Source organism: Furipterus horrens, unplaced genomic scaffold (genome assembly GCF_987537825.1).
Source record: "Furipterus horrens unplaced genomic scaffold, mFurHor1.1.pri manual_scaffold_12, whole genome shotgun sequence".
NCBI classification, from domain to species: domain Eukaryota; kingdom Metazoa; phylum Chordata; class Mammalia; order Chiroptera; family Furipteridae; genus Furipterus; species Furipterus horrens.
The window spans coordinates 5,030,110-5,053,101 of NW_028327182.1; the positions used below are offsets into that span (position 1 = coordinate 5,030,110).

At 42.8% G+C, this 22,992-nt stretch overlaps 1 protein-coding gene across 1 annotated transcript in view; it reads left to right on the top strand.

Annotated features, from left to right (window-relative positions):
- The window catches only part of NEK5 (NIMA related kinase 5), a 36,828-nt gene that overhangs the window by 835 nt on the left and 13,001 nt on the right, over window positions 1–22,992 (top strand). Inside the window, 11 exon segments of the mRNA XM_090257966.1 lie at window positions 744–889; window positions 3,673–3,769; window positions 7,106–7,203; window positions 9,245–9,328; window positions 9,417–9,487; window positions 10,613–10,699; window positions 13,527–13,581; window positions 15,810–16,010; window positions 16,092–16,173; window positions 17,603–17,736; window positions 21,092–21,276. Coding sequence (XP_090114092.1) covers window positions 773–889; window positions 3,673–3,769; window positions 7,106–7,203; window positions 9,245–9,328; window positions 9,417–9,487; window positions 10,613–10,699; window positions 13,527–13,581; window positions 15,810–16,010; window positions 16,092–16,173; window positions 17,603–17,736; window positions 21,092–21,276 — 1,211 coding nt within the window. The 5' untranslated portion in view covers window positions 744–772.

Genomic DNA, 22,992 nt, shown 5'->3' on the forward strand with positions numbered 1-22,992 from the left:
TGGAACGACTAACACACGGCGCTCTCTCTCTCTCTCTCTCTCTCTCTCTCAGTCTCTCCTTAAAATCAATAAATAAAAGTTTTTTTTAAAAAATTAAGTGCAGTCAAGCCTTGATTTGCGTGTAGTTGTATCCCTCTGAAGTTCTTAAAGCGGTATAGAAAAATATATTTAGATGCAAAACAGAGCTGGGCTCTAGCTGCAGAAAAAACGGGTTTCCACAGACGCGTGGGTGGGGGACTTTCTCATGTTGTAGGACCGCGGGATAATCCTTGATTGTGCGGACCACCCCCTGCATGGCAGAATCTTAGTATCCCACACCCCAACCTCTTCTGAATTCCGCAGTCTCTCCATCTCTGCAGAGAAGAGGGGGAAAAAAATCTTCATAATTACAAAATGCTCCCTAGAGGGCAGTACGTCACCACGGAGGAAGGTTGGCCTATAAAACTACACAGGCCTCAGGACATCCCTGCTTCAGGGAGGTGGCGATGCCCCAGAATACCAGGCCGGAGTGTGGCAAAGCAGAGTGACTACCCAAGTCTGATCGCGGAGGGCCGCCCCCACGCCCCAGAAGCTCTGTCTCACTCTGGTGGTCACCTGTGGCTGCCAGGAGAGTTATTGGACTCTGTCTTGGTGGAGGCTGGAGGGAAAGTTTTAGCAAAAGGGGCTCTTTTACATTTTAGTGATCCATTTTCTGACTTTGTTAACATTTGCGGAAAGTGTGCGATAACGTTTCATTTCTCTAGTTTTCAGGAGGCTCCATCCGTTGGAGGCCATGGAGAAATATGATGTGATGAAGGCCATCGGGGAAGGGGCCTTTGGGAAAGCGTACTTGGCCAAAGGGAAGTCGGACAGCAAGCTCTGTGTCATCAAAGAGATCAACTTCGCAAAGGTAAAATGAAGACGAGCCAAGTCCCGTCCCCACTCAGTGGTGTGTTCTGCTGGCTTTTAATCCGTTATGAAAAGGAAACACGTTTTTATTTTATTTTATTTTTACAAGTATGAACATGGCGACTCTTGTTCACTCAACCTCCTAAATCCATTGTCCAAACAGCAACCAGTCATCTTCTTTTAAAGGGGAAAAAAAAAGAATAAAGACTAAAAAGAAAAGAATTGGTATCACCCTTGCTCCTCCAGCACTCTTTATGAGAGACACGGCCCTCTGTAGCCGACTTTTCTGTTTCGCCCTAGGGTAGTGCACTTTCTCTGTCTTTTATTATTATTATTATTATTATTATTATTGCTTTGTTTTTATTGTTTACACCATCACGGGTGTCGCTGTTCCCCCCCCCCTTTTGCCCACCTCTGTACTCCTCCTACACCCTCTGGCTATCATATTCTTTGACCAGTCCCTTCCCCTCCTTTCAGCCAGTCCCCCTCCCCCCTCCCTTCTGACAGCTGTCAGTCTGTTCTGTGTATTTATGCCTCTGTTTCTATTTTGTTCATCAGTTTATTTTGTTCATTGGATTTTACATATAAGTGAGGTCATATAGTATTTCTCTGTCACCACCTGGCTTGTTTCACTTAGCACAGTGCCCTCCAGGTCCATCCCTGCTGTCACAAAGGGTAAGAGCTCCTTCTTTATGGCCGAGTAGTATTTCCCTGTGTGTACGTCCCATTGTTGTTTTACCCACTCCCCTAGTGATGGGCACTTGGGCTGCCCCCACACCCTGGCGATTGTAAATAAGGCTGCATATTTTCTTTCGAATTGGTGTTTTGGGATTCTTAGGAAGTGGGATCTCTGGGTTAAAAGGCAGTTCTAGTTTGAACTTTTTGCAGTATCTCCATACTGCTTTCCACTGTGGCTGCACTCATCTGTATTTCCACCAGCTGTGCGTGAGGGTTTCCTTTTCTTCACATCCTCGCCAACACTTGTTTGTTGATTTATTGATGACGGCCATTCTGACAGGCGTGAGGTGATATCTCATTGTGGTTTTAATTTGCATATCTCTCTGATGATTAGTGATGGTGAAGACTTTTTCATATGTCTATTGATCATCTGTATGTCTTTGGAGAAGTGTCTAATCAGGTCCTTTGCCCATTTTTAAATTGGGTTGTTTGTCTTCATGGTGCTGAGCTATATAAGTTCTCTATGTACTTTGAAAATTATCCCCATATCAGATGTATCATTGGCAAATATGTTCTCCCATACGGGAATTTCATTTTCATTTTGTTGATGCTTTCTTTTGCTGTGCAGAAGCTTTTTAGTTTGATGTAGTCCCATTTGTTTATTTTTTTCCTGTGTTTCCCTCGCCCAAGGAGACATCAGCAAAAATATTACTACAAGAGATGGCCAAGATTTTACTGCCTATGTTTTCTTCTAGGGTTTTTATGGCTTTGTGGCTTACGTCTAAGTTCTTTATCCATTCTGAGTTTATTCTTGTGTATGATGCAAGTTGGTGGTCTAGTTTCTTTTTCTTTTTTTTTTGCACGTCCCTGTGCAATTTCCTCAACACCATTTATTGAAGAAACTGTCTTTACTCCATTGTATGCTCTTGCCTCCTCTGTCTGACTGTCTTATTGTATTCAGGTCACCCCACACGGAGGCCTTCCCCAAGACGCAGCCTCAGTCACTCCGTATCACACCACCGAGTTTCTTTTCTCTCCCTCCCTCCCTCCCTTCCTTCCTTTTTTCCTTCCTTTTTCCATCCTTCCTTCCTTCCATCCTTCTTTCCTTCCTTCCTTCTTTCCTTCCTTCCTTTTTCCCTCCCTCTCTCTTTCATTCAAGAGCACTGTCCAAGAATACCACCCCCATCAATAGTACAAATTACACATTGAAAAAAGGAAGACATTGTTTAGACATTCAAACCACAGTCACTTTGACCAGGCTAACTGCATTCAGCCATCAAGGACCGTAAATTTAGTAGGGTCGCCAACACACACGTGTAGGTGCAGCGTCCCAGGCTTCCGCACACCTTCCAGTGCAGCTCCCACAGCAGCGTCCTCGCGCTCGCCGTCCTCCCCCATCCATGCGCAGGTGGGCCATCCATTACACTGAAAACGATGTCACATCGTAGTTACACTTGTTAATATTGGTGTGGGCCAATGTAACTCCAGTGGCGACAAAGTTCAACAATTAAAGAAAATTCTTGAAAGCATATTCTAATTCATTTAACTGCTTTTTTTTATTCATTCCCTTCACATTTATATATATATATATATATTTTAAATTCTTTTGTGTGTGTGTTTGTGTGTAGTCCTTAATTTACTGTTGTAATGATACCTGATCTTCCTATTTTTGCCTTTAAACCGTTATACTAGCTTTAGTGTTGGTTGATCCCCTGCTTTTATTATGTGCTTGCCTTGGTGAGTGAGAATTTTTTTCTTTATGATATTTTCTTGTTCAGTTTCTTCTTCTGAAAGAAGACCCGTTAGCACACTCATTTGTGGTGATCGACTCTTTCTGCTTTTTCTTGTCCACCCGAACTTTGAATACAGCAAAACCTCATCGGAAATATTCACTTTTTGTTTATGCCTTTCAATGACAAACCATTGATTAGATATAGGGCACTTTGCTAATCCTAGAAGTTTTGTTTCCTGATGTCGAGAGATTGGTTTCAGAAGGGCCGTTAAGGGCCAGTGCATTCCGGAGAATTGTAGATCGGAGTGGTCAGGAAGCAAGTTGTTGAAAGCAAGTCATCTTTACAGACTATTCTGTCTCTTAATATAATTTAGATGCCTGTCCAGGAAAAAGAAGCTTCCAAGAAAGAAGTCATTCTTCTGGCAAAGATGAAGCATCCTAACATCGTAACCTTCTTCAATTCATTTCAAGGTTTGACTTTCTAGCATTTTTAAAGTATTTTAATAAAGTATCAGCATGTAGGCTTCTGTAAAAGATACGTTCCTGAGAACTGTGTATAGTTTTTGTGAATGGACTCATTTTCCCATTTATTTCTATTGTCATTTGAGACATAATGTTACTTCTTCTCGAGTGGTTTTTTGTAGACAGCTTTCCTAGCTTTTCCATCTCTCCTTAATTCTTACTCCCTCCAATAGTTAGTAATTAATATATTAGCTTCGCTGCAGGAACAGCGCCCACATTTCTGTGGCTTACAATCGTCGGCAGCCGTCCGTCTCGAGAGACGATGGTGTAGCTTCCCAAGAGTCTATCTGCACCGCCGAGAATGGCTGTGCAGTCCGACTCGGGAGTGACACGGTATCTGTCTCCTCCCGTGTTGAAGCTACAGAGCCTGGGCAGGGTGATATGGAGGGTCTGCTGTTGCCCATGCAGCAGACCCCCCCTCTCTTCGCAGCTGAAGGATCCAAGGGAAAGACGGAGTCAATACAGCTTGGCTTCAGGTGCGCCGCAGGAGTTGCCGGTGTTGACTACAACGTCAAACCGCCTTAGGGACTCCGGCTCCGGATTTTCTGTCGGGGTTTACTCCCTTAGCCTTTCCCCTGAAGAGGTATGCCGCAAGGCAGCGGAGGTTTTTTGGAGTCAGAGTTTTCCTTCTCTGTGTGGCTTACAATAATACGCATGTATTTTTCACTCATTCCATGTTGGCTGTGGGTGTTCTGGGATCTTACGTCTGGGGTCCAGGCTGAAGGAGCAGCCCAGACGGGGAGCATACTGCTCTTCTGAGCAAAGGAAAAGAGCGAGAAGACACACGTGCCTGCCACACCACCAGCCTCAGCCCTGCGAGGAGCGGCCTGGCTCTCCTTTTCCTTAGGGGCTCACGTTCCTTTTGCAAAGCAGCCGTGCAGCTAACCTTGATAACGGAGTGGCGAGAGGAGGGGATACTTTGCCCACGGGAGTCCCCAACCCTGTGGCCATGGGTGGGGCTGTCCAGTCCTCTTAGAGACGCAGCTAACAGCCATGCCCTGTGGTCAAGCACATGGCAAAAACAGAGGGGGAAACTGTAAGGAAGCAACCCCTTCCTTTGCACCCCTGAATACGAGAGGTATTCTATCTCTAGCCATCACTCTACTCCAAGGTAGGAACAAAACGAAACAAGTAATCAAATCAACTTGAAAAGAGCGTTAGTCAGAAATCATTCATTCGCCTAACAAACGTTTATCCAGTGCTTACTACCTGCCAGGCATTGTTCTGGGTGCCAAGAACAGAGCGGGGAACAGAACAGGGGAACGCTCCTGTCCTCAGAAAGCTCACATTCTCGTGGGAGGAGACAGACGATGCACACCCATGTAGTGTATCGTGTACTTCCAGGCCGTGAGAGCGCTGTACGTACCCAGCTGCATGCACCAAGCGGCCTCCCCCGTCTCCACACTCAGCACTGAGGGTGCTCAAGGGTGCAGGCTGTGAGAGTTTCATGGAGCAGGAGTGTTACCTACATATTACCGAGCACCCTCGGGGCCTAAAAATCAGTGAATCAATCAACATAGACACTCTATTTTGAGCTTTCACACTGTGCTGGGCACTGTGTTTCTTATAAATGAAAACCACTGCATTCAAAATAGTTCTCTGTGCTCACAGGCCTCTTCAACTCCTGGGTATTCAGAGAGCTCTTAGAACTCTTCTAAGCTCTTCCTGGGAGCTGAGGGCACCCACAAACTGGGGATTCGGGTGTATCCAAAGCTTTTAGGGGGCGGCCACTAAAGATAGTGCCTACATTCCTGTTCATCGCTTCCTAATAACACCATAGATGATCTTCCTTTTCCTCCTCCTTTGGGTTATTATTGTGACTCCCTCCATCTGGCCACCTCCCCCTCCTCCTCGGGCCTTCTCTGAGATCCAAGTTCAAATGACCGCCCCCTTTCCTGATCTTGCCTAGCACTTGGTACTCGTTTGCATATATCTGTTTATATAAGCAATTATGGATTCGTTTAATGTTTGTCTCCCTTTTAGAGTACACATCATGGATTCTTATGCTCACCAGTTGAGCCTCAGCATCTAGCACATAGTAGGTGCTCACTGCGTGTTTGCTGAATGAGTGCATGGACTGGACCGCTTTAATAGATTGGAGCAGGTCTTTATACCATGCAAAATGGATCTTTGAAAACAGCAAGTGGTGTGGGAAAATAAAATAGGGTGAGGCAGGAGTGGAGGGAACAATGTCACTCAGGGTGGGCCCGATGGGCCTAATTGGGAAGGTGTCCTCTGAGCAAAGACTTGAAGAGTTGTGCTAAGACTCACAAAGAATCACTGCAAAGGCAGGAGGCAAGAGCACGTGGTGAGTCCTCTGACTGGGATACTGAATGTTCTTGTTCCTTGGGCTACCCCGATTTATTACTTCCAGTTTCTTTTCTTTAGGGTCGAGCAAGAATTGACAGAGACTCTGCACAATCCTTTTAAAGCTTTCCCAGGGATTTTCCACATGTTTCATCCAACATTTAAGCCAACGACTTCCAAGGATCCACTTGTACTGACTCCTCCCTAGCATTCCCTGTAGTTTTTTGTAGAAATAATCCCATCTTTCTTTTTCCGTTCCTATTTCATCGGTTATGTAATAATTACAATAACACATATAATTGGTGTACACTGACTGGGGAACGAGCAGAGTGATCTTGGTAGGGCTCAGTGGGAACAGAGGTACCTGGGCATATGGCATCTTATAGCCACCAGGGGTGACCTTGAGTGGAGTGTGCCTATTCCTCTAGTGAGTAGGTCAGGCAGAGGTCAGTTAGAAGAGTGGTTATTGTACTCAGTAATGTGGTTCAGTGTATCACATCCATAAAAGTTTATACCCAACTCAGAGAGGGTCTGTGTATTCTTCCTGGGGTTTTGGGAAAGACTCGCAGCTGCCATTTTATGGCTGATCCCTAATCTCTCACCGGAATGTTGCTCACATTTACTGAACTGTCATAAAGTGCAAGCAACCGTTCTAAGCATCCGACATGGATTCACTCAATTCAGTCATTACAACAACCCTGAGAGGAGTGTCTATATTATTATTATATTCATGAGCCGCAGAGAAATTAAAATAACTTGCTTACAGTCATGGAGTTAAGAAACGTAGGTGGTGAAGTGAGATTAGAACCCAGTCTATTGTGGTTCTACAGAGATTTAAATATATACATATATACACACACACACACATATAAATACTACATTTTTTTCTGTTATATTCTCCATCTTCTAGAATGTGAAAGGCAAATGATTAGTAAGTATCTGCAGTGCTTCCAGAACTGATGATGACTTTTCTTACAGAGAACAACAGGCTGTTCATTGTGATGGAGTATTGTGATGGTGGGGACCTCATGAATAGAATCCACAGACAGCGGGGAGTATTATTTAGTGAAGATCAGGTAAAAATGCTTCTCATTTGCCTTTTCATTTTATGTGGGGAGCATTCAGTTTATAATGCCGTAAGTCGTAGACTGTGTTTAGGTGAAGCATAATTTCTGGTAAAGAATTGAAACCACAAAAGGGTGGTTGATACTCTTGATAGAGTTCGTCCAGAACATGGTTGCACTTGAACGTACATTGAATCTCTTTCTGAGAATGAAGTTTGCTTGAGAAAAGATAGGGTCTTATTTTTGGAGCATCTCATGTAGGATGCTCCTGAGCTAAATTTTCATGGCTTAAAAAAAAAAAAATCTGAATGTGGATGTTCCTTGGCCATTTAAAATGCGACGTAGTTATAGGTTCACTCATTCCTCGGAGCATTTGGTGCTCCGTTTAAAATAGCCATCCCACTTCGCTGGGAAGGATAGAGGCTCTTCTTAGCAATGGCTCTTAAGTTTGATTGGTTATAAAGAGAGAGGAGTGAAGAGGTGAGAAGTAATGACCTCAAGTCCCATTTTCTCTGCACAAACACATTTTTTTCCCTGTATCCTGAGCTTCCTTTGGAAACCTCTTGGATGGAGACAGGCATGTGTGGATGGGGAGGAATCTGAGTCAGGACCTGTGTGGTTGAAGGGAAATGTCACCTGCCTCAAGCAGTGCCCAGGAATGGCCCAATGTCTTTCTTTAGGCTGCTTGTTTCTTTGTTTTATTCTAGCGTTTAGGAGCATCGTGCCCATATTTAAAATGTAGAAATGATGAAAGAATCAACATCTCTAACCTCGGTAAACTCATTTACATTTGTATATTAAATTCCTTATTTGTAGAAACCCTGCTTCCCATCTAGGTATTATTTTGCCACTATAAATACTTTTCTCGTCCTGGCTATTGTGGCTCAGTGGATTGAGCGCTGGCCTGCGAACCTAAGGGTCACCAGTTTGATTCCCAGTCAGGGCACTTGCCTCAGTTGCGGGCCAGGTCCCCAGTTGGGGACGTGCAAGAGGCAACCACACATTAATGTTTCTCTCCCCCTCTTTTCTCCCTCCCTTCCCCTCTCTCTAAAAATAAATAAATAAAATATTTATTTTTAAAAAATGAATGTATTTATAAAAAGATACTTCTCTCTACAAAATTTTGAATTGCATTTCCCTTTGTTGGGTGGGAACTAAAATTACAACTGAACCATAGTATCTGAAATATAGCTTTTTCCCTATTGTTTGCCTCTTTCTGTATAATTTGGCAGATGAAGAATGAATGGAATTTTAGAATGGTTTAAATAAATCTCTATAGGCATAGAACACATTTTACTAAAGGGGGGCATGGCCAGCTAAGGTAAGTAACATCATGACTAAGAAAATTTACAAGTTTAAAAGTAACATTTTTGGTCTTTATATTATACACATTTATTGGTATTTCACTAAAAATTTTTATTAACCTCCCGTATTGCCCAACGTTCCTCTTTCTTTCTCTGTGCTCGGCATCCTCCTTCCACTGTAAGAAAACCCAGGGGCCCCAGGGTTATCCAAAAACAGGGCTGCGCCCTGGCTGGTGTGGCTCAGTGGATTGAGCGCCAGCCTGCAAACCAAAGGGTTGTCAGTTCGATTCCCAGTCAGGGCACGTGCCTGGGTTGCAGGCCAGTCCCCGGTTGGGGGCATGCAGGAGGCAACCACATGCTGATGCTTCTCTCCCTCTCATTCTCCTCCCCTTCCCCTCTCTCTAAAAATAAATAAATAAAATCTTAAAAAAAAAATAAAAAAAGAAACAGGGCTGCTTGTCTCCTGTCCTGCTGCAGGTAGCCACCTGGTATTAAGAGAGAAGGTAATTGTGAGCCACCTGCCTCTCTGTTTTGCTTTCTTTTGTCTTTTGTGTATGTGGGGCTCACTTGGGTACCAGCGCGTCTGGGTTGGTTCTCACACCTGCGTTTTTCTAGGTGGTACATCAGTTAGCTTCCTTCTTATAAACACACGTACATACGTATGCTGCTTCCTGCTTTTTGCATATTATCGTGGAGACCCCTCAGTGACACCAGATACTCCCCAGTTTTGTCTTGTGTTCCCTCGACAGATCCTGAGTTGGTTTGTGCAGATTTCTCTGGGACTAAAGCACATTCACGACAGGAAGATCTTACACAGGGACGTAAAAACACAGGTAACAGCTCAGAGAGAGGACAGACGGAGACCTGACCTTTGGTGTTCTTGAAATCTTGCAAACAACCTAGCCTTTTCTCCATTTATAGAACATCTTTCTTAGCAAGAATGGAATGGTTGCAAAGCTTGGGGACTTTGGTATAGCAAGAGTCCTGAATAAGTAAGTACTTTAGAAAGTTACTTTTTTCTATTTATAACAGCCAAATATATATATATATATATATATATATATATATATATATTTTTTTTTTTTTTTTTTTTTTTTTTAAATATAAGTGAAGAAGATTTTAAAGCCTGGCTTTCCAAATATTTTTGATAATTGTTTATATAAATTCATTAAATCATTCAGACAAAAAAGTAAATCATTCAGATGGTACTTGATCTGAGATTTAAATTCCCAAGATAAATCATGGCATGGTAAAATGATGGTGGCAATGTAGCGTGTGATCTAAACTTATCAAATGAGGTGTCACTTTAATATGCATAAAGCTCGTGAGAATTTAGTGAAACAGAAGTTGACACATGCTGAGGGGACTGTACTGGTGTGACTGTCTTGGAAGCCAGTTTCGTGGTAATATCAACAGATTTTTAAATGTTCTATTTCTGGGAATTTGTTCTTAAGGGATAATGTGAAATTTGGAATAATTTAAATGCCTAATCGTTGGGAAACGGCTAAATGTGATAGAGCTTGGCATGGCCAGTCCCTGAATATTACGTAGCCAGGAACATTCACAATTTTGAAGACTTCTTGATGATGTGAAGACATACCTGTTACATCAGGGAAAGAAAATGGAATTCTGAATTTTAAATATACCGTGATCACAGTACTGTGAAAAATATGCATGGAAAAAGGGAGGAAGGAAATATATCAGAATTTTAACAAAAATTGTTTTGGGGTGGTAAGGCTATGGGTAATTTTTTTCTTCTTTATTCACTTTCATAGTTTCCAAATTTAAATCATGAGATTGTGTTACTCTGATAACTGGAAAGAGGGGACTCTTCCTGCATCTGAGAAATTTTTGTAATGTAACAACTGCACCTCTGTGTGGAGGCTTTTGGCCATGAAAACTTTTTAATATGTAGATTTTAGAAAGGTGAATTTGAAGTTTAAAAATCAACTATTTTTATTACTTTATTATACACGTACACTCTGTTTTATTTTTTAATATGTGCATGCATCAAATTTTTTTATGTATTTGTATACTTTTTCTTGTGTGTTCATATCTTAAGCCATGTTTTACTTACAATAAACCACATTATTTTACTATTGGATATAATTTACTAGCTCCGCGGACCTCGCTCAGACATGTGTTGGAACGCCTTACTACTTGTCCCCAGAGATATGTCAGAACAAACCCTACAACAATAAATCGTGAGTGACTCACTATTAGTTTGAAAGTCTCAGAAATATCCGATGGATTCTCTCTTTCTTATGGTACTTCTGTAACTTCATTTTCTTCATATGTGACATGAAGACCCCAGTGACTGTCTGGCCACTTCGGGGTTCCCAGAAGCTTTTGAACTTATTTAGAAAAAGGCAAATTCTCTTTATTTAAAGATACAAGTCAGAGAAAGGATAACGCTGACAATCGCAGGCATTGTGGCATCCATCTTTGTGTCTGATTTTCATACTGTGCGGGAAGACCAAACTTTCCTCTGCCCTCAAATTCCTCTGGCCAGTCTAATAACCAAATAGACATTGAGACAGATTAGCAAGAGAAAATAACCAAATTTCATGCAAACGTATGTATGGGAACTCCACACACATGAGAGTGTCAGAGACCCCGCATGCAGGTGAGGTTTGGTGACAGGAAGTGAACACGGGTATATAAGACATTCTGAGCTAGGGGAGAGGTGAGGTGACATAGGGACTTCAGGGAGTCATTGCAAGATGATAAGAGCAGACCTTTAGTAAATAGAAGTTTGCGTGGCCCTACAGATAGGTCAAAAGGAGTTATTTCTGATCAGAGGTTTGTATGGGCTAGGCCCCTAATTTAAGTTCTTCTAGGTACTTGAAGGGAGGGGCAGAAGTTTCTCTTGAGCCTGTGGCTAAAGCTGCTTTTCGTCCAAAGTAATCTGCATACCACTGAGTCACATCTTGGGGTGGCTCATGCTGAACCCCCACAATACCTTCTAAGCACTATTTACTTTATTTCAGAAAAGTCTGGTAGGTGGGCACGAGAGAAGGCGGTGTGGTCTGGTCACAGAGACTGGAATCCTAGTCGTATGTGGGAGTTCAGAATGAGTCACTGCAAGATGTGCTTCTGTGGTATGTGGATTATTTTTGAGCCAAAGGCAGCCAAGACCCTACGGGTTCAATAGAAACTTCTATTCCCCGGTTACCCAGAAGAATTTAAATTAGGGGCCTTAACCATAATACGTTGTCAGAGATAAATTGTTGACCCATCTATAGGGCAAGGCAAACTTCTAATTACTCACCATCTGTTTTTATCATCCTGCAGTTGATGCTGGTAGCCCAGCAGCACATTCCCCCCAACCCCTACCCCCGGGCACGATGACGACAGAAGGAAGCATGACACCAAGTATGGGCAAGGCTAGCAAAAATAATTGGATAAGGAAAAACCCTCCTACCCCCCTCCCAGTCTTTGATTGGGGGCGGAACCAGGGGAAGGCAGACACATGTGCTGTCGAGGTTAAAATGACCGCAGAGGGAGGTGCTGTGTCAGAAAAACATGTCAGTCTAGCCTGGGGAAAAGTGGGGGTTGGTTGGGGGGCTGGACCCTCCCAGAGCACGGGGAGCTTTGGGCTGAGAAAAAGCACCTGGCCTGGCCCACGTGGGCAACTTATATAAACCCAGGGGAAGGAAGAGACGCCCTCTTGGCCCACCTCACAAACGTGCTGGCCGATGCGTTCGTGGGAATTTCTGGGCCTGGAAACCACGCGGCCAACGGCGGCGCCGGCAGCACACGCAGACCCCAGGAGGGAGCCTGAGGCTGGACAGCCGCCCGCTTAGCCACCCGGGACGCCGCAGGACAGATAAGGATGGAGCAGGCATTCTGGGCACTGCCTTGGGTGTTGGTCTTGCTGGGAAGGGCCGGGTTTTGCCTGTGTTTTGTGGAGGAGAGAAGCCTGCAACCCTCCCAGGCTGTGCGGCATTTGAATAAAGACCTCTTCCCTTTCTCACCAACCTCTGCCGTTGGAGGCGGTGGGCAGCTGCACCCCACTTTGGTTTGACAGCACAGTGACTTCCGTCCTGTGTAAAACCCCAGGGTCCCTTACCTCATCCTTAGCTCAGAAGGTCACACGTTCCTCGTTTTCCTTTTCTTTCTTTGAACCTCTCATATACCTGGGGTTCCCATATGTGCATATGTAATTAAATTTGGTTATTTTCTCTTGTTCGTCTGCCTCATGTAGATTTAATTATTAGACCAGCTGAAAGGGCCTGGGGGGACAGGAAAGTTTCTTCCTTCCCCACACTGGGCTCTGTCACCAGCTTGGCCAAGCCAGCTGGCCTGTGTGAGCCTCAGTTCCCCTACTTGGGACAACAGGAGTGTTGGCTAGGTAACCATTAAGGTGTCCCCCACCTTTAAAACCCAACTAGTTTTCAGACCGCAGTTCTCAGGAGTAATATTAATACACATAGTGACAAAAGATGAGGATGGAGTCATTTTTCACCTCCATGTAAGAAGGGGAAAAATGTCACTTCCCAAAGCATGGCTGCCACTTGAGTCAGATGGACTAGCAGCAAGACTGAATCCCTTCCGCAAGTTAATTGGCCATTTGTTTAGGGAAATACCCAAGGGGCCTGTGGCTGTTTGACTTCAAAAGATAAATAGAAAGCAAAGCCCAGCTGGTAGAGATTTACAGAAAGAATAGTAAACATTTCTCTGCCTAAGAAGAGAAGAGGCATTTGGGGTGCTGCGCCCTGGCTCCAGGGGCGTTGGCCTCCAGGGGAGCAGGAATGCAGCTGCGGGGGGGCTGGGCAGAGGGCAGGCTGCCGAGCCCCAGGTTAGCCACACTGTGCTGTTTTCTTGTGCTGTTGTTTCAGCGTTTGAGTCAACATTCAAGCCTTTGTAAAACTGTAAAGATACACTAGTCTAAGGTCCTGTAAGGAGAAATAAGGCTTTTATTAAAAACTGTGGGTATTTTTTAAAAGGCCAGAGATTTATACGATCTGAAGAGAAACCAGAGTATGAAACTATGGATATTTTTTGACATGTAAACTCTTATCTCTCCAGGGACATTTGGTCTCTTGGCTGTGTTTTATATGAGCTCTGCACACTCAAGCATCCTGTAAGTACAGCGGTCCCTCGCTATATCGCGGTTCACTTATAGTGACCTCACTGTGTCGCGGGATTTTTAACAATATTATAATTAATTATTTATCGCGGATTTTTTGCTGTATCGCGGGATTTTACGGTCCTGTATACGTATGTTGTCGAAGTTACGTAGGTTTAAGAGCCTAGAATAAATGTAAGGTTACTGCTTCACTGGGGGGTCTAGAGTGTAATACCCACAATAAGTGAGGGAATAGTATGTTCATTGTTGGATTAATATTTAATTATTGAAACTATATAAATGAAATTAACTTCTGAGAGAAAAAGGTTAATGTTTCATTTTATTCAATTGTTAAACGTTATGTGGACATGCCCTGGCCAGGCGGTTCGGTTGGTTGGAGCATCGTCCTGTACAACAGAAGGGCACGGGCTGGATCCCTGGTCAGGGCACGTCCCTAGGTTGCAGGTTCCAACCCCAGTAGGGGCATGCATGGGAGGCAACCTGTGGGTGTTTCTCTCCCCCTCTCTCCCTTCCTCTCTCTCTAAAACCAATACGAATAAACATCCTCTACAAATAGAAAAGTTATGTGCACTAGCAATTAAGAAGAATGATAGATCTATATATGCTGACACAGGCAGACGTCCAAGTTCTAAAGTAGAAATTCCAAGTTGGAGAATAGTATTTGTAGCATAGTCCCACTGAAAATAAACGGTGTGAAATATATAATGAGCAGAGGGAAAAGGTGCGTGGGGTGAAGGAACCAGATGCCAGCTCCCAAGAGCCTTTGCCAGTAGAGTCCCGCAGGACGCACCGATTCCCCCAGTAATAGGCTGTGACTGCAGGCGTGTGACGTCAGGTACCAGGGAAGCTCATTGGAGCCAGTGCCCAGGTTTTCCTTGCGGACTGGCCAGGCAGGCGCCCTCTGTCTGCACGGACCACACTTCCAGACTACTATGAAGAGAGCAGGCGTCCAACATAAACATATTGTTCACGCAGACAGCGCGGGGACTGGTGGGAGCTCTCCTGAAACCTAAGTCCCCAGACGTCAGCCCAGGGCCAGCATCGTGAACGGGCCTTTCTAGGGCAGCAGTCATAGGCCTGCTACGTTACCTGTTTTCTACACAGCCGTCACTGTTGTCGTCGTCATGACTGTTGCCCAAGGTCACACCGCTAGTAAGTGTCCTACCAAAACCTGCATCTTTAATGCCCTTGCTGCTGAACATGACGGTTCACGTCGGCGATCCAGTCTAAGAGATGCGTCCCTAGGTGGTTTTGCTGTTGAGTGAACATTGTGGAGCGCGCTTACACGGACCTAGATGTACAGCCTACTGTACGGTACAGCCCATTGCTCCTATTGTAACAAACGCTGTAGGCAGTTGTCACACAGTGGTATTTGTGAATCTAAACATCTAAACATAAAAAGGTACGATAAAAATAAGATAGAAAAGAAAGTGCGTGTACACATGCGTGTGTGTGTGCGGGTTCCCGGGCTCCCCTTCCCTCTGACCCACACCCCGTGCTCCATCACCAGCTCCAGGCATCCGCCGTGGGTGGGCACAGGGCAGGTGGACAGCCCATGAGCCTCCTCCTCTGTTGAGACCACCCAGAGCGGGCAGTACATTCAGCATCGTATTGGGTGCAGCCCTCGCCTTCAACACTGCAAACAGCCTTTGTGCTGTGACGCATTCCAATCTGACTGGGCCCCTGCTGTGCACGTGGTCCGCAGTGGACCGAAACACTCTTATGTGACATGTGGCCGTAAGTCTAAGTAACTGAGGACTTCATGCAATGGAAGGTGTTCTGGTGTATGAAGAATTTTTGTGGAAATGTTTACTTATGTTAATTTAAAATGCAAGTTGTAAACTTTCATATCCTAAAGTAAACCCTATAAAATAAACACTACTTTTTTAAAAGCCTAGGAGGAAATATACCTCTGGGTGGTGAAGTTATATGTATTTTCCTTGCCTATTTATAATGTACTGTGCCTTCCAGTTTTCTAGAATGCATAAATATTATTTTGATAAGAAAAATTAAACAAAAAATATTGTTTTAAATGACATGGCATCTCGTTGAGTAACTGTAGACAATATCTACTCATGAAATGTCAGTTGATGAAAACAATTTAGAGCGAACTATGGTGCTTCCAACTAAACTTTAAAACATTCTTCTGTGTCTCGATATTACTTTAAATGCTAGTTTTGACTCTTTTCCTAATCTAGTCTTATCATTCCTCGTCCTTTCAGTTCGAGGGTCACAACTTACACCAGCTGGTTCTGAACATTTGCCAGGCATGTTTTGCCCCAGTATCGCCCAGGTTTTCCCGTGACCTTCAGGCCTTGATATCACAGCTCTTTCAAGTGTCTCCCCGAGATCGGCCGTCTATTAATTCCATTTTGAAAAGGCCCTTTTTAGAGAATCTTATTGACAAACACCTGGCTCCCGAGGTGAGTTCTGAGGTGGTTCTGCCTGGATTTTTACAGGGGTTTCGCTTTGCTGGCCCTTCTGACACGTGTGTTTGGCTCTAGGTCATTGAGGAAGAATTCCGTCATACCTTCATGCACAGAGCAAGAGCGTCAGCCTCTCACCCTGCTGGGCAGAGGGCCCAAGGTAAGAATGATAGAACCATGCAGTCTAGAACCTTTATTACATGTGTCTCTCATACTATGTTATACTATAGGTCTGACAGCATGAGCAGGGAAATGGCACCAAATACATCAAACGTGGACATTTGAAAAATATGAGCGACACACGTAGGGGAAAAATCATCTTGTCCAGTGGACACTAGAGGGTGTGCCCACCTGCCCAGCTCATGTGTGTTCCTGGAGAAGTCGCCTCCTCTCCTTCATTAGTCAGGAAAATGTCACGAAGCAGCGGATTTGCTAACAAAGAGACATTTGACGAGGTAGAATCCAGCCTTAACTTTGGTGTAGGGAAGGTGTAGAGAGTAAGAGAGGGTTCGCAGACAGACAAGGGGTGATGAAATGAAGCTTATTTTTTGGAAATAGAGGCATGGACTGGCAATTAAGAATCCTCTTGGAAAGACCCATTGGAACCAAAATAAGACTCTTGGACGTAATCTGTAACTATGGTAGAACCGTAACTACATGACCCCCAAATAAAACAGCTGATACTATATGGTAGCGATAAGTAGAAAAAAATTTAGTGCCAGGAGCCGGCTGATGACGTGATGAATCTGTGTGTGTGTGTGTGTCTGTGTCTGTGAGAGAGAGAGGTCTTAAAGAAGGGAAAATTACTCATTCAGTTGATGTAGTGGAAGCAAGAGGAGCAGGAATGAGAGATAACCAAAGGTCTGAACTTCAAGGGTGAGGAGCAGTAGGAAATCTCTCTAAGGAATCAGTGCTGGGGAAATACTGTCCTATCCACGGTGGCAGAAAAACTACAACTGAGGAAAGTTATATGGAGAAAAAGGAATGAATTAAGCCCTTTGCCATGGTTACCTTGGTTTGGCTCTGTTGTGTGTTGGTTGAGATTGAGAATGTTAGAAAGTAGGTCAGCAGAGGATGAGAGGAGGTGCGTTGCCCGCATTTTTAATACAGGAAATTTAGGGAAACAAGAACGCATGTTGATGGCGACCAAGAAAACCTACCAGGACACCTGCTCACCCATTCCAGACCACACTGTGACTCGGTGGCATGGGCTGATGATCCAGCCTCTGCTGGCTGTTCAGTTTCCCGTGCTGCCATCTTATGCGTATTGTTTTTGTACATGTGAACATTAACTTATAATTTTCTTCAAAGTAGTATTATATATCACTAGAAATATGTAAAGGAACCCTGGAAAAATGGTTTTCTCCACTCAAAAAAAAATGCGTAATAATTTCGCAATAATGATGATCTCACTAGGAATAAGTATCTCTGGGTAGAGTAAACTTACTGTGGTATGTGAAATGTCCCGTATGTTGATACTCTCACAAACATCAATACGAAAGATGTAAAAAAAAAAAAGAAAAGAAAAGAAGTAAAGAAAGATGTAAAAATTCTTAAAAATTGAAGTTGTTTTATTTTGCTTAAATAAGATTCTAAAATACCGAAAGCGAGATTCCAGAGGAAATGCCTACCGAGACCCAGAATATCCGTGCCAATTACAAGGAAGGGTATAATACATAGACATGCATGGAGACCGCCAGCGGGAGCCCGGGAGCCCATCTCTGTGAGTCGGACTAAACCCTTTTTCTGGGTGTTCAGCAGAGGGTATATCCTGCAGACCTACTTACACTTGTTCCTGTGGTAACAAGCTCATGACTTAGGAATTCACTAGTTTTATACTTACAATAAAATCCCTCCGTGATGAGCATTACTAGAGTGGTACCGCACTGGACAATTTCCGGTTGCTAGACTTTTTTTAAACAATACTATATTTTCTTACAAGTATTCTATACATTAGTTTTCTTTTCGTAAGTAAAATTCTTTTCATTTCTTTACCTAAATAAGGTTTTCTATATGAGACAAGTGAGCAGTGTAGCATAGTTTCTGGTTTTTGGGGGGGTTTTTTGTTTTGTTTTTGTTTACTATCAGGCAATGCAGTTTATTATTTCACACAAAAGTTAGAGACCAAGACCACAGTGCTGTTAAACATCTCCCTCAACACCTAATCACCGCCCCCCCCAAAACCCACCCCAACCCTGCTATAAAAACAGAACAGAACACACCAAAACACCACAGTCAGGCCGAGCTGGCAACAAAAAGCAGCTCCAGCAAAAACAAGACAAACACAAGACACAACATCTTCGCACATTTATGTGAAAATCACCGCGGCCCACCAAGAAGCGGTGATGGCCTGTCAGCAAGGAGGCGGCCAACTCAGGGCGTGTGGAGGTTCAGGACAGCTGCTACCTCCGGCCACGTCTTCTGGGCTCTGCTGCAGAAACAGGGGAGGGAGTGTTCTGAGGGCTGGGCAGGACCCCTCGTCCCACTCTGGAAATTCAGGCCATTGGCTGGTTGTGCTTTTTGACTGGGAAGATGCCACAGACTCCTTCCTTGCCAGAGTGAGGTGGACATGGGGTGGGGGGCAGCTGACTGCTCCGCCTGCCCAAGGGAAGGACGCCAGGCAAGAGATTCTCCCTCTCTAGAAAGAGGGCCTCCGTGGGAGAGTCCATGGCCCCAGGAGCCGATGCAGGTGCATTCACATGGCAGTATATATATATATATATATATATATATACTGCTACCAGAAATGTCCAAGATTTTACTGCCTATGTTTTCTTCTAGGATTTTTGCAGTTTTAAGGCTTACATTTAAGTCTTTAATTCATTTGAGTTTACTCTTATGTACAGTGTAGGAAAGTGGTCTAGTTTCTTTCTTTCTTTCTTTTTTTCCTTGCACATATCCCTCCGGTTTTCCAACACTATTTATTGAGTAAACTATCTTTACCCCATTGTATGTTTTTGCCTCCTTTGTCAAATATTAATTGACCATAAAGGTGTGGGTTTATTTTTGGGCTCTTCTATCCAGTTCCATTGATCTATGTGTCTCTTTTTATGCCAGTACCATGCTGTTTTGATTACTATGGTCTTGAAGTATAGTTTGATATCAGGTAGTATCGTTCCTCCAACTTTGTTCTTTTTCCTCAAGATTGCTGTGGCTGTTCAGGGGTCTTTTGTAGTTCCATATATATTTTTGGAATATTTGTTCTAGTTCTGTGAAATACCCCATTGGTATCTTGATAGGAATTGTGTTGAATCTGTAGATTGCTTTGGGTAATACGGACATTTTAATCGTTTTAATTCTCCCTGTCCGAGAACATGGAATATGTTTCCACTTGTTTATATCTTCTTCAATTTCTTTCTTCAGTGTCTTATAATTTTTCAAGTATAGGTTTTTTACCTCCTTGGTTAAAGTTATTCCTAGGGACCTTCTCTCTCTCTCTCTCTCTCTCTCTCTCTCTCTCTCTCTCTTTTCTGCAATACTAAATGGCATTGTTTTCTTAGATTTTTTTGCTAATAGTTCATTATTGGTGTATAGAACTGCAAATGATTTCTGGATATTTATTTCTACCCCGCTACTTTACTGAAATCATTTATCAGTTCTAGTAGTTTTTTGGTGAAATCTTTAGGGTTCTCAATATTCAGTATCATGTCATCTGCCACAATTTTACTTCTTCCTTTGCAATTTGGATGACTTTTATTTCTTCTTATCTAATTGCTGTGGCTAGGAGTTCCAGTACTATGTTGGATAAGAGTAGTAAAAACAAACATCCCTGTCTTGTTCCTGATCTTAGGGGAAACACTTGTAGATTTTGCCTATTGAATATGGTGTTGGCTGTGGGTTTGGCATACGTGGCCTTTGTTACATTGAAGCATTTTCCCGCTATTCCCACTTTGCTGGGTTTTTATAAAAATCATAAACGGGTGCTAGATTTTAGCAAGTGTTTTTTTCTGCGTCTCTTGATATGATCATGTGATTTTTATCCTTTATTTTGTCTGTGTGGTATGTCACCTTTATTGATTTCCACATACTGTGCCAACCTTGCATAAATTCCACTCATTCGTAGTGTCTCGTCTTTTTAACATCTTGCTGGATCTGGTTTGCTAAGATTTTGTTGAGGCTTTAAATATCTATGTTCATCAGGGATATTGGCCTATAATTTTCTTCCTTTGTAGTGTCTTTATTTGGTTTTGGAATTAGGGTAATGCAGGCCTCATAAAATGAGCTTGGAAGTTGTCCCTCCTCATAAATTTCTTGGAATAGTTTGAATAGGATAGATGTTAGTTCTACTTAGACTGTTTGGTAAAGTTCACCTGTGAAGTGTCTGGTCCAGGACTTTTGTTTGTTGGGAATTTTTTTATTACTGCCTCAATATCGTTAGTTGTATTGGTCTATTCAGATTTTCTGATTCTTCCTGATTTAAAGGATTATATTCTTCCAGATTGTCCAGTTGTTGGCATACAGTTTTTCATAGTATTTTCTTTGTGTTTTTTTGGTGTCAGTCGTTACTTGTCTTTCATTTCTTATTTATTATTTGTGTCTCTCTCTCTTTTTCTTAATTAGTCTGGTTAGTGGTTTGTCAATCTTGTTTATTTTTTCAAAGAACCAGCTCTTGGTTTGATTGATCTTTTTGTGTTATTTTTTTTAGAGGCTGTTTTGTTTATTTCTGCTCTGACTTGATTATTTTTTCCTCCTGTTCACTTTGGGCTTTGTTTGTTGTGCTTTTTTAAGTTCCTCAATGGAGCCACAAAGCGATCCACAGTCTGTGGCTGCACTTCTGGGCCTGGGTGTGCGCAGGAAGCACCAAGCTGTGCACCAGGGCTGGCTTCACTAGCTTCAAGCCCAGGGGCAGGTCAGCAAAAATCCCAAGGAACCTCAAGATCTGCCTCCTGCCTCCACCTACTGGCAAAATTCCTTTTTAATTCTAGAATTTGGAGATTCTAAAATTATTTTAATCTGCAAACAATTCTAGAGGAAAAACCACAAAAATATTTTTTCAATGCCTTGTCTTAGCTATGGTCACTATCAATTATTATAGATTTGTATTTTTAAAAAAACCTTTCTTCTTATTAATGTCTTAGATAAAAATGGTAGAAAGGCCCAAAGCTGCTGACGTGTGTGGCCATTATGATTATTACTATGCTCGACTTGACTTGTTGAGGAAGAGAGACCGTGAACCAAATTACCACTGTGTTCCTCAAAAAAATGCCGGAGTTAAGGAGACTTGTAGTCAGGAAGAAAGCCACAGTCCATCACCAAGTCAATGGTAATGTGTCTAATTTCAACCTTGGTCCTCTGAAAACATCTTGAAATATCAACATTCTTTACTCTCCAGTCTTTCCAAATTCTGAAATAGTCTAGGCTCTTCATTTCAAATACTTAATTCAGAGTTCCCTTGACCCATTAAAATTTTTTTTAATTAAATTTTTTGTTATAGTCGACCTACAATATTATATTAGTTTCAGGTGTACAGCGTAGTGATTAGACATTTATATAACGTACAAAGTGACTACCTCAATGATTCCTTGACCCTTTTTCATCACAAGTTTGATGTAGCTTATCTTCTTATTCATGCAGCCATTTACCTGTGAGTACAGATTCATACTCTTGAATTTTTAACATTTTTTTCTTCTTTCTAGTAAATTCCACTGCTTAGAACTCATGAAGATAGTTGTATATGTTTCATATTACAGAGACTATTAATATTCATCACTAATAATTGAATTAGAATTAAATTATCATTTGAGACATATTGGAAAGTAAAATGTATTTCATGCAGCATTTATATTCTTAGGGTCTCTCAGAATATGGATGTATTAAAAAGAAAATAATGTAAATAAACTGCTCTTATGACAGACTTCCACAAAATTTTCTGCATAACAAATGTTTGCTTATCTATGATATCTTTCCATTATTTATTTCACACCAATGTCAGTCTTCTGTGTTTGGAATAATTGACACCCGTCCACAGTCCTGAAGACCTAAGTCTGAGAGTCATTTTTCAAAAATGTTTTACCATCACATTTTTTCTCCCAGGGCTGGGAACTTGCTAACTTTTGGTGACTGTCATTTTTATTGATTGTTGAAATTTTGGATTAATAATGAAAATTCAAGAAACTGTGTGACGGAGAGCCCATCAGATTAGCCAATGAAAAGATTAGCTCTGGGGAAAGCAGATCCTTTGTTTTTAAAGGCATTGCTGCTATTTAGTTTCATCCATTTATGACCTCCATGATTATCAGAAGTGGTGCGTTCCATCAGTTCAAGTTATGATATTCATGTAGGACTCAGCTCATGAGTGACGTGTGTTTTACACAGGTGTAGCCACAGAGCTCCCTCGCTGTAACTCAGGGGAAATGCCTTCCAATCTTTGTCTAGACTTGAGAGCTGTCCAACTACCGATTATTTTGATTACAGGTGATTTTATCTCCCAAACTCTCACATAACATGGTAGAAAGGTCCTCTCTTTCCTGAATCCTGCCACCCATCATAGGCCCCAATGTACAGTATCCCAGGGTGCCTCTCTGATGACTTGAGAGTAACCCCCCCCCCCCTTGTTGTTCTTCCAGGTCCCCACCCCCAGCTCTGAGCTCTGATTCCATGGGATTGAAGTGTTGAAATACTTGTCTGGAGGAAGAGGAATCTGTATAGGGGTGTGTGTGTGTGTGTGTGTGTGTAAGAGAGAGAGAGAGAGACAGAGAGATGTAGAGAATGTATTTTGCACAGCCCCTGGTTGACTGGATGGTTTTTCTCATGGAGACGCTGTCATACACACCACCTACATTTCTGAGAGATGAAGCTACACGTTAGCCTCATGTGATTCTAGCACTACATGTGTTAGCCACAGGCCAGGCCCCTGAACAGAACTAATCTGCTCTCCCCCTCATGACCAACCCCTATGAAATAGTATTGAGCCTATTTTATGTACGAGGAACTAAGGCCCAGAGACCTTCACTGGCTGTCATTGCGTCATATTCCTAAA